General features: G+C 40.5%; 1 protein-coding gene across 1 annotated transcript in view; it reads right to left on the reverse strand.

The window, feature by feature from the left end:
* Positions 1–12,261, reverse strand: part of ABCA13 (ATP binding cassette subfamily A member 13) — a 424,215-nt gene that overhangs the window by 367,365 nt on the left and 44,589 nt on the right. Inside the window, 3 exon segments of the mRNA XM_017500828.2 lie at positions 2,082–2,245; positions 7,941–7,969; positions 10,016–10,167. Of these exon segments, the coding sequence (XP_017356317.1) occupies positions 2,082–2,245; positions 7,941–7,969; positions 10,016–10,167 (345 nt within the window).

Below are 12,261 nucleotides of genomic sequence, written 5' to 3' on the forward strand. Positions count from 1 at the left end.
AGGGCAGCTAATGAGGCCAGCAAGGTGCAAAGGGCTGCCATGTTAGAAAAGCAAATGAACAGTCAGGCTGCTTCAAGTTCAGATAATCAGTCTAATATTTGCATGGCAATGCCATGTACCTCAATCCTCCACCCTGTCTTAACCTATGGATCTGAATAGGTCAAGGGTTCAATCAGTGGCTGTCAAATTGTTTCAAAGAAAAGGAAGCTTTGGGGAGGGGGAGTCTACATATACATGGTATTAATTTTATTTTTAGAATATTAATATTTTATTTTATAAATAAATATGCTTCAATTTGTAGATTGGAAAATGCACTCAACAGAAGGTGGAATATATCTGTATTTTGGCAACATGAGGCCAACACAACCATAAGCTGTACTTCCAAACAGATTATTTCCTTGTAGATTTTCATCAAGAAAAATATTTTATGACAACTTTGTGTATTAAAGAGTATCCCAGGATTATAAGATATATCATTGAAACCTGGTACCACTTGCAAATACTTCTCTCTATGAATGCAGATTTTCTTGATATCATGCTACTGAAGCAAAATATGGAAATACAATTTATGCTGAAGTTGATATGGTTCAACAACTATCATCAATATCTTCTCATTTTAAATTTTGCGCCTCTTCGAATAGCACCATTGTTCTCACTGTTCACTGCTAACACAGTCAGGGCTTCAGGCAAGAATACAAAAAGAGTCATTTCTAATATGTTCAAATATTTAAGTTATAAATCAAGCTAACTAACTATCATAATATGTTCCATTTTCCTACATTGACCAATAGATCTTCATAACAACTTGGAAAGCTACATTTAGATTAAGAATTTTCGGATCATCAGAGTTGTACACCAGACTGTAGGAGTTTAAGGGAACCCCTGTCCCTGGCCCCAACCTTTGGCCCACTCCTCCCCTATGTGCTCCCCACCCTCAGCTTGGTCTGTACCTCAAGGGGACTCAATGCTCAGAGGTGAGTCCTCCAGCCTACACAGCCCAACAGCACCCATGCCTCTCACCCTACACTCCTGCCAATGGCTGTAGTCATCCCTAGACCACCCTTAGGCTGGAGGAGTCACAGTCCCATGGTAAGACCTTCCCTCAGAAGGAGGGGCCAGGAAAAGAGGCTCGAGCAGGCTCTGGCCATTAGATTAGGGAACTCCAGGGTGAGAGGGAATCAGGGTGAGTGGGGTCTGTGAACACATCCCCTTCACCCCATGGGCATTCTGAGCCATGAGCAGAGGCACAGTCTGAGGAAGGCCAGAGCAGGGAACTCCCCAAAACACAAGTCCCAGGACAGGGCCCCTTTTCTCCCAGCCTAAGGGCAATGTGGGTTTCTCTCACCAATGGCAGATAAAATAAGTAACAGTTAAAAATCAGAGAAGAATATAAACTTCTGCTAATAAAAAATAATAAAGCCCATTATTCATACAATGAGTTTACACAAAATAATTCAGTTATTTGTAAAAGAGGGTCATGCTGATTAAAGCATGGGAAACCCACCATGGGAAGGGATGCTCCCAAAGTCACCCCAGGTAATATGGGGGTCAGATCCAGCATAGGAGACCAATGTCCAGCTCACTGAATTACACCACGGACGCAACTGAGCTTATCAGTTCTGAATACTATGTGGGCAACTGTGGCATAATTTCTTAAGAAATTAAATTATTATATCAAGCCTTATCTCTAATAGTGAAAAACTTAGAAACAACCAAAAAACTAATGCTGAATTTATTAAATTATGGTATATAGTACTTTACCAGAATGATATATGCTTCAGCCATTAAAAATGATCATTTATCAGCTGTAACAACAGATTAAATATTAAAGTATGGCGCTAACTTTTTTAAAATCAGGGTGAACATGCTATGAAGAATATCACAGCCCCTATATAAAACATGTACACAGACAGATGAGGGACAAATGTGGAGGTGCAGAAGCTTCTGTTGTTTCAAGGTGACATTATTATGAGTTTTTTTTTAATCCAACAATTACTCAGTAATTTGGGATATTTCCCATTTTAAAAATAAGGTGAAAAACAACATATCGATACTTACTTACGGCTTTCATTTTCACTTACTTCAAAGCAGCCCGGAGAAGGTACACTGCAACACGCATGCCATCTTCCACGTGATCGTGGCTTGTGTGTAGCCTCGGCAGTAAAAGTAGAAAATCCCAGATATGAGGCTGCTGGTGGAGGCTTTCCAGTTTCAATATTACCTCCTCGGTCTTATTGAGATCCATCTGATGGGGAAAAAAAATGCCAAAAGTTTCCCTCTGGACTTTTATTAATCAAGTAAATGAGAGACAGAAATGCTGCAAAGGTGCAAAATTGTAGAAATTCTCCTGGCAGAAACCCATACTTCATATGTCACTACACTGAACAGATTTGCCACTATGTTGAACACAATGTTAAAACTGTTCTGTTCAGTTGAAGGGTTTTTTTTTTAATGGTTTAAAAATATGGATGGGGGAAAAAAGTATAGACGGGGCAAGGAGAAAAAGAAAGCTAGTTTTGTGACAAGCTGTACCAACTTCTGCAGTTTTTGAAGCAACAACGTCTTTGAGATAGATGCTGGATAAGAACGTAATGATCTATTTTTTACATGCAAATGGTAAAAGAAAGAGAATAAATCAAATTTGAACAAGAAAACCCAACATTTCACTGAGCACTGATGGCTTGGTCAGAAGGCAAATGCAGCTGGCCTATGGTATAGAGCCTTTGGATTTCTCTAGATACCTGAGGCTTTTATATACATACCAAGAATGACAAAGTGCCAAAATAGAAGGAACATGGGTCTCCAGTGCCTCACTGCACCTACATGCTCTCTCTGGGTAGAAAAACATCCCAATGCTCCATGACATCCCAGTAAGAACTACCCCACACTCTGTGTTGTGAGCTCCACAGTTTCTGGCTCTCTTCTTGCAGTCTAGTTTCCATTCCTTCAATAAAAGTGAATCCTGCATTTTAGACCACCCATAAAAGTCACAACATTTATCTTTCAGATGAGATAAAGTTTAAACAAGCAAACAAAAAGAAGCATTCTCCAGAGGTCCAACTACTCCAAACAAGACACACTCCCTCTTCCTCACACCACTCTCAGTGGAATGAAGAGAGGGTCTCAGAACTCTGCAGTGTCCTGGGAAGCTCCCAGGACAAGCTCCCCAGGGAGTACAGTCAGTCCAGCCATTTCTGGAGGATTCTGGCTTCCAGCACACTGCCATGCTTTTCAGCATGACTTCAGCCACCATTCTTGGTGATCTCCATATCTAATAATCCTCAAATCCCTTCTGTTACTGACCTCCCTTCCATCAAGTGATATTGTCTTCCACCTGCTTGAATCACCCATTTCTCTGGTCAAAATCTGTATTTTCTCATTGTCAATAGCTACAACATTATGCACCTCACTCTTCCACGACCAACCCCACTGCTTTTCTACAGTTCCCCAACTCTAATGACTCTTCAGCCCTGCCAGGCCCCACATTCCACTCTGCCAACACCTCTTTGCTGTCCTCTTTGTTCTCATGCCCCTGATCCCTGGATGACCTTTCCCTTGAATACTCACTCAACTATTTTCTCCTCTCACAATCTATCATATAGTCCTCTGGCAAAATAAACAAATAAATAATAAATTCCATCTCCAGTCAAATTCAGCACTTCAGTCCTCAGCCTGAGCTCAGCCCTATGCTCTCCCACCCCTCAAGAGCATCGTTCAGCAACTGTCCTCTCTCTTTTCCCCTCTGTCAGTTCATTTCTATCAGCCTATCATTATGTGCCATCTTAAAAAACACAACCTATTCCTGCCATAAGCACAAAATGCCAAATGCAATCATGAACATACATCAGACAACCCAAAAATTGAAAGACAGTCTATAAATAAGTGATGTATTCAAAAATCCTGATGAAATAAAGACAAAGAAAGACCGTTCCAGAACAAAGAAAAGTAAAGACAGGACAACTGAATGCAATGCATGATGCAAGCTTTTCTTTTGCTGTTAAGAACATTATTAGAGCAATTGGTAAATCTGGAAAAGACTATAGGTTAAACAATTCTATTGTATTAGTGTTAATTTTCTGATTCTAATAATTGTACTGTAGTTACGTACAAGAATGGCCTTGTTTTTCAGATGTACACAATGAAGTACAGTCAGGCCTTTGTATCTGTGTGTTCTGCATCCTTGGATTCAATCAACCATAGATTGAAAAAATTTAGGGAAAAAAATGGATGGCTGCATCTGTACTGACTAGGGAGAGATGGAGGGAGAAAAGGAGGGAGGAAAGATGGAAGGGAGAAAGGGAGAAGGAAGGAAGAAAGGAAGGAAGGAAGGAAGGAGGGAAGGAAGAGAAGGAGGGAGGGAGGAAGGGCAAGAGGAAGGAAGGGAAGGAGGGAGGGAGGGAGGAGAAGAAGGAAGGAGGGATGGAGGAGGGAGGGGAAGGAAGGAAAGAGGGAGGGGGAAGAGAATAAGGGAGGGAGGGAGGAAGGGAGGGAGGGAGGAAGAGAGAAAAGGATGGAAGGAGGGAGGAAGAGAGGGAGGGAGGGAGAAAGGAAGGAAGGAGGGATGGAGGGAAGGAAGAAGGGAGAAAGGAGGGAGGGTATAGGGAGGAAAAGAGGGAGGGCAGAGGGAGGGAAAGAGGGAGGGCAGAGGGAGGGAAGAAGAAAGAAAGGAAGGAAGGAAGGAGGAAGGGAGGGAGGGAGGGAGGGAGGGAGGGAGGGAGGGAGGGAGGGAACAGTGGATCCTTCCCTCCCTCCCTCCCTCCCTCCTTCTTTCCTAAATAATCCCAGTATTTAGGGGGGCTGAGGCCAGAGGGTGGCTTGAGCCCAGGAGTTTGAAGGTGAATGACAGAGTATTTTTTTTTATCTCTAAAAAAAGAAAAGAAAGAAGGAAGGAACAAAAATAAATCCATATCTCCTGTCTTGGTTTAGGTTCCCTGAATCAAGGGCTTGTATGTAGGTGGCATGTTCAGGAGATGATCCCAGGAAAGAGCTGAGGAGGTGGAAAGAATGAGACAGGAAAGAGGGAAAAGTCAATGCAGCCATCAAGGGCCTGGACAGACCATGCTGCCTTAAATCCTCAAAGTTTCTCAGGAACAAAGGTGCTGCCCAGAAGTGACCCATTGCTGGGGGAAGGTGGACCAACCCTCCCCAGTTGCCCAGGGCTGAGATGTTTTCTGGAACAAGGGACTCTCAGTCCAAGGCAATGTGAGTCTGGTGGTCACCTCGGCTGTGGGTGGCTCTGGGAGTGTTAGCTCCCCTGTCCTCTCAAGCTGAACTGACTTCAGGCAAGAACAGAAAGCAAAATACTCTCAGCACGTGCTTGATGTGGGGCCCTGTGACCAGGAGTCTGAGCTCTCGGGGAACTGTCCATCTTAGCTGGGGAGAAATTAGGGAGCCGGTGGGGTGGGAACCACACACCAAAGGCCTCTGCAGCTTCCACCCTATGCCTCACCACCTCACAGCCTACCATCTTGAGTCATACACACTCTCTGTCTCCACTTACTTGCCCCCACTCTCTTCTAAACCCACTCCAGTGAGGTTTTCCCCTCATCATTCCATCAAAGCCTTTCTTGTCAACATCGCCAATAGCCTCCATGTTGCTACTCCCAGTGGCACTTCATCCTCTTCTTACATGATCAGTCAGCCACACTTGAGACAATGGATCATCCCATCTCCTAGAAAATAGCCTTCCTGGGCTTCCACGACACCCCACAACCTCACTTTCCTCCTCCTTCCCTGACACTATTTTAAATGCAAGTGCTCGGTGCCCAGCCCTCTTTCTCTGCTCTGTCTACACATTCTCCCTTCATGACCTTGAAGTGTCATTTATGCCAAGACCATTTATCTCAGCTCCAAGCTGGAACCTCCCACAACCTCCTTGGCAGCGCCACTTGGATATCTCACTAAAATGCCCCAAATCAATGTCTGATTTCCCTTTTTACCCTTTCCTCGCCTCCACTCCAAAAATCCTGTTTCAATCTTTCCCCACCTGAGTAAATGGCCACTCCATATTTCCAGTTACTGAGGTCAAACCACATAGAGTCATCCTTGATTCTTCTTTTTCTCTTATAACCTATCTCATATTCATCAGTAAAGCCTGCTGGTTTTACCTCCAAAATATATCAAAACCGTCATCACATCTCACTGCCTCCGTCACTAACCGTGCATCTGTTCTAAAAGGCCTCCACTTGTTGCGTAGAAGGATGAGCCAATTCCCTGCGTGGACTCCCACTTTTGCTCTGGCCACCATCGGTCTCTGCTCAACACAACATCCAAAGAAATCCTCCAAAAACATAAATCAAGTCCCACCATTCCTCTGCTCAGATTATTCAGATAGCCATTTCACTCTCAGTGAAAACCAAACAGTATAACATCTTTATAAGAATTATATCCAAAGAAATTCTCCAAAAACATAAATCAAGTCCCACCATTCCTCTGCTCAGATTATTCAGATAGCCATTTCACTCTCAGTGAAAACAAAACAGTATAACATCTTTATAAGAATTGTTTAATAAAAAAGGGACCTAGAATTCTTTCATTGTAACAAATGGAACTGCTTTCCTGTAGCCACTTTGCTTCAACTCCTTGTACCGAAATGTTTTCACATCACAAACATATGACGGATATGATGCTCTCCTCTGCTTTTTACACTTGACCCAATAACATACTCATTTTCCACATAACATACTTACTATTAAGTGACTCTACTAAGAAGGCAATCAGTAACAATTTATCTTACTTTGGGAAATTCAAATTATCCATCATTATCAATGAATATTTTATACAGCTTTTTATTTCTATTATATGTAAGATTAATTTTCAGAACAATTACGAGACAAAAATACCAAGTTGCTTTTCGAAAAATTATTATATCCATTTTATATTGTCACAAACCATATGAGATTATATCAGTAAGTTATAACATCACAAGCATCAGGTATTATTTCTTTCTAAATGCTAACTTATTCATTAAAATGATGCTTTATTCTATTTTTACTTCATTATTTGTAAGACTTTGAATGTGTGTATCCCACATTTTCCTTTTGACCTGGCGCATCAGAAAGCTCCACGTTGAGCGTTCAATACTCCTTGCCAGTGTAATTATTTAATGGATACACTGACATTCCTGCTATTCATTAGCTGGCCCCTGTTCTCATGGTTTTATGGCATGTGTTTTTTTGAGCTGTCTAAATCTTTCCTAGAATTAAACAGATACAGGCACATGTGCTTCTGTTAGTGCAATGTTACTACAAATGCCTGTACAGTCAGTCAGTGTCTGCTGCTGCAATATGAGCAACAAAGAATTTTTAATACTATCAAGGTTGCCCCTTAACTTGAGGTTTCTCAACCAGACTACTGAGACAGATAATTCTACTGGGTCAGATAATTCTTTGTTGTAGAAGCTGTCTTGTGCTTTTTAAGATTCTTAGTGACACCTCTGGCCTCAGCACACTAGAGACTAATATTACCCTCCACACCTGTCCACAGTTGTGATAACCAAAAATGTGTCCAGACACTGACAAATATACGATGGAGGGCAAAATCATCCCCTGTTGGTAACTAGTGCTTTAACTGAGGTCTTCGTGTTTCAAGGGAATCACTGCTTACGTGCCAAGCACAAATCTCAGACCTTCCCTGGGATCAGATAAATTCTGTACCCATCTTACAAAGCAACCCTGTGAATCGTCCACCACCTGCTGGCCTCAGGTTTCACCCCTGTTTTTCACAGACCAGAGCCTTTCTTCAGAAAATTAAAACTTATCTTTCAGTCCCTCTCTACAAAGATCTTGGCTCTCTCAAATCCAGCTTCTACACAATTGTTATACAACTCAAGTCATTAGAAATAATTGTTTGAAAATGTAAATTAAACTTAAAAACAGTGTTGTGAACTTAACTATTGTGTCTTTGCAGACTAATTTTCAGACTCTTCTTAAGATACTTACTGTAAAAAAACTGGAACCATAAGAAGAATCTATGATAAAGAAGATTTAAGAGATATTAGTTCAATCATCAATGACAAAGTACATGCTAAATACCTACTTTAATTCTAAAGTCAAATGGAGTATCCAAGAGCCCTGGCCCAAAAGCCAATATACCAAAATTGAAGAATAAATCTATCCTCATAAGATTTTTCTGAATAAAGCTATCACCGTAGATTTCCAAATGCAAGTATGTATATTTATGGAAAAAATGTAACTGGTAAACCAAATTTCAACAATTTGCCAAAGGTATTGTATTATTCTATTAGTATCCAATTTCACCAGGCATTGCAAAAATTCAGGCTAGGAGAGAGGAAATAAATGAAAGTTTTTTGTTTTTTTTTTTGAGACAGAGTTTCGCTCTTGTTACCCAGGCTGGAGTGCAATGGCGCGATCTCCGCTCACCGCAACCTCCGCCTCCTGGGTTCAGGCAATTCTCCTGCCTCAGCCTCCTGAGTAGCTGGGATTACAGGCACGCGCCACCATGCCCAGCTAATTTTTTGTAGTTTTTAGTAGAGACGGGGTTTCACCATGTTGACCAGGATGGTCTCGATCTCTTGACCTCGTGATCCACCCGCCTCGGCCTCCCAAAGTGCTGGGATTACAGGCTTGAGCCACCGTGCCCGGCCATGAAAGTTTTTTTAAAAAAAGAAAATATTATATTGTTTACCAAGAACAGCATGGAAAAAAAAATAAATAAAGGAAAAACTTGAAGAGAAAAAAAGTGAAATTATAATTTTTCAGATTATTTTTAACTACATATACCATAGAAAATGGTTCAAATAATAGAAAACTAGAAATAAAGTGGCGACTTCATCTCAAAAAAATTTAATTCTTCTTTCAATAGCATGTTAAAAACCTCATTTGAAAATCAAATTTTATAAAAGTAGAATGACCCCATAATAGAGTGTAACATAAGACCACCATCGTTTGGCGTTTGAAACCATTCTGGTCTATTGTTGACGCATTTTGGGACCATTGTGACATCAGCCTTCAGGGAGGCCATGGCCAGTCCTGCCCCACTCTGGACAAAGGTGCTATTCTGTCTCCTAAAAATAACACATAATGCCATCTGCTCTGGGGAGTTCATTCTTCATTTTTCTGCCAAACTCTTTATTTCATGTTTTTGTATACGCTCCATGAAGAAAGAAAAAAATACATAGGAAGAAAATTTGGAGCTGTGTACTTAGGATTACCAGATTTAGCAAATTTAAAACAGAGCACATCCAGTTAAATTTCAATTTCAGGTTAAAAAATAAATTATTTTTACCAAAGCATGTAACATTTGGGACATACATATATTAACAAACTTTTGTTATTTAAATTTCAAATTTAACGAATGCCCCTCATTTATTAACAAATATTATACTAGGCAATGACTCAGATGTGAAGAGAGGCAACTGGCTGCCTATTTCTGAGGTGCAAACTTCTCCATTTGTAAGCCAAACTCTCTAAGATCTACATCCATCCTAACTTTCCCTACTGTAGATTTATAAATAAAGCCATTTATAATGTGGATATTCTTTATAGTGAACAGAAATTACCTTTGTTTAGGGAATAATCTACCCCAATAATCCAAAAGGTTTGTAACATGGAAAAGACCAATCCAAATCTACAAGAAGGAGGAAATGAATTGGGAGTGTGTGTGTGAGTGTGTTTGGGGAAGGTGGGGACATATTTTAAAAACAGAATAAGGAAAAGCAAGAAAGGAAGACAACAGCCAAAGAACATGATGGAGTAGGCAGAGTGGTGAGAACGTAACTGTGGAGACAAAGTCAGGATGGGCTGCAGCCCTCGAAAGGTTGTACGGTGTGTGCACTGCACAAGGTACCTTCCCAGGGGGTCAAGGAGGGAGAATCCTTCTTCACCCTCCACAACCATCTGCAAGTGCTGGCTTCATCCATCAAACAATTACAATGAGAATTTAGCACAGGAAGGTTTTAAGCATTTTTTAAACATTCTGGGCTCTCACATCCTCCACAGCTCTCCCTAAGCTGTGTCCAGGTAGGTAGTGTCACAGTTATGAAAGATTTACTTGCCTGGAGTATTAGTTTGTTCTACCCAACGTCTTTGTAAGTTTTTTGCCTTGTCCATAATTCCATAAATTTCCTCAGCCAGGTCTTGCATCTCTTTTAAAAAGACCAGGTTGTTGATTTTCTTGGGGTCAGCTGCAGTTTGGAACCTAGACAAACTTTAAACACAATAAATACTGCAAGTGAAACTTTTTAACAAGAATAAGTTTCCTTGGCATTTTTAAGATTCTTGATACCAAATTATTTTCAATTAAGCTTGTGCCAATTTATACTCCCACCATCTACCGCTGAGAGCCCATTTTACCTGACACTTATTCAAAAGAGAAATCATTATTTTTAAAATCTTCACAAGTTTAAAATTAGAAAATTGTTTTCATTCTCTGTATTATCTGAAAGCTCAGCCATTTTGTGTTTATAAGCCCCCTTTTTTTTCATTTATTTAACACATATTATACAGCATGCCCTGTGCACGGTGCTGGGAAAAAATACATCAGTGAACCGAACAGACATGATCTCTGCATGAGGAGGAGACAGAGATGATTATAGGGAATGTTTTAGTTTTTAATTCCATGCCTTTATTTTACAAATTAGAGAACACTGTGAAAATGAATTAAGTTATCAACATATAAATCCACCATGAAAGAATAACAAAGCTTACATGACAAAGAGTTACAGTAAATCTCTTCCACAAATATTATCACTTAATTCTCACAACCTATCATTAAGTCAGAGCAGTTTCAGCATTTATTGATGAATAAAATCAATTCAACGACTTTCAAGTCAGCCGGTTAGAGATGAGGAAATGTGGCCCAGACAATCAAAGTGAATTTGCTAAAAGCAAGCAGACTGTTTGCAGCAAAGCCAGGTCTGAAGCCCAGAGAACTGAGCACTGGCTCAGATGACCTTCTGCTATAGATGGTTGCTACACACACTCAACAGAAACCTCAACTGTTTTGTTTTGCTTTGCTTTAAAAAAAGATGTGAAGAGAGGATCTCGCTATATCGCCCAGGCTGATCTTGAACTCCTGGACTTAAGTGATCCTCCCACTTTGGCCTTCCAAAGTATGGGATTACAGACCTGAACCACCATGCCCAGCCAGAAATCTTGCCTTTTAAATCTTGCGTTCAACTTGAGTGGATCAGAATTTCAGAAGCACAACAAGAAATTACTTCTCTGCTGAGGCCTCATATTAAAGGCTAAAAATGACCTCTGAAACCTGTGAACCATGATTCAAACTCTCCTGCCTCAACCAGATGTGAGATTTGCCTGGGAAACAATAAAATTATCAGATTATAGAAACTGATGTAATTCAAGATGAATTTCCCCTGTAATAATGAGCAGGTTTTATGTTCTTTTTCTAGTTATTATCTCAAAAGTACCTCAATTTGTCCTTAAGACCAGATTAGGAACTATCATTAACATGAGAAATGTTTATAGTGGAAAAATACATTAAAAATCCTTGATTAAATGTTAATTTGTGTGTGTGCCAGAGAAAGAGAGCGGGTAAATTCCAGAGCAGCAGGGAAATCTCAGAGTTATAATAGGATTTGGGTAGAGAGCAGTTTCCTCCTTTCTGAGTCCAGGTCTTTATTTAGACTTTTATCACATAATACTTGCCCTGCCAGACTAGGAAAACACTTGTAAAAGGAAGCGGGAGGCAAAAGAGATTAAAGTGGGGAGGACAAGAGAAGGCCACTGGGCAGAGATGACTGAAATTTCTCAACCCGCAGCCCTCAGACTGGCACTGAGAATCACCCTTTCAAAGGTCCAGGAACCAGCACTATACCTACAGACATCCCTGCAATTCTGCAAAGGACCCACTTGAGGGTGTCAGGAGTGGTTGGGACTTAGAAATCATTATTGGCCTTGTGTATGTCTTCTTTTGTAAAGTATCTGTTCATATCCTTTGCCCACTTTTGAATGGGCTTGTTAGTTTTATTCCTTGTAAATCTGTTTTAGTTCTTTGTAAATTCTGGGTATCAGCCCTTTGTCAGACGGGTAAACTGCAAAAATTTTTTCCCATTCTGTTGGTTGCCGTTTCACTCTAATGACTGTTTCTTTTGCTGTGCAGAAGTGTGGCGATTTCTCAAGGACCTAGAAATAGAAATTCCATTTGACCCAGCAATCCCATTACTGGGTATATATCCAAAGGATTATAAATCATTCTATTATAAAGACACATGCACACATATGTTCATTTTGGCACTGTTTACAATAGCAAAGACCTGGAACCAACCCATATGCCCATCGA

This window comes from Cebus imitator, unplaced genomic scaffold (assembly GCF_001604975.1).
Source record: "Cebus imitator isolate Cc_AM_T3 unplaced genomic scaffold, Cebus_imitator-1.0 Scaffold272, whole genome shotgun sequence".
Classification (NCBI taxonomy): domain Eukaryota; kingdom Metazoa; phylum Chordata; class Mammalia; order Primates; family Cebidae; genus Cebus; species Cebus imitator.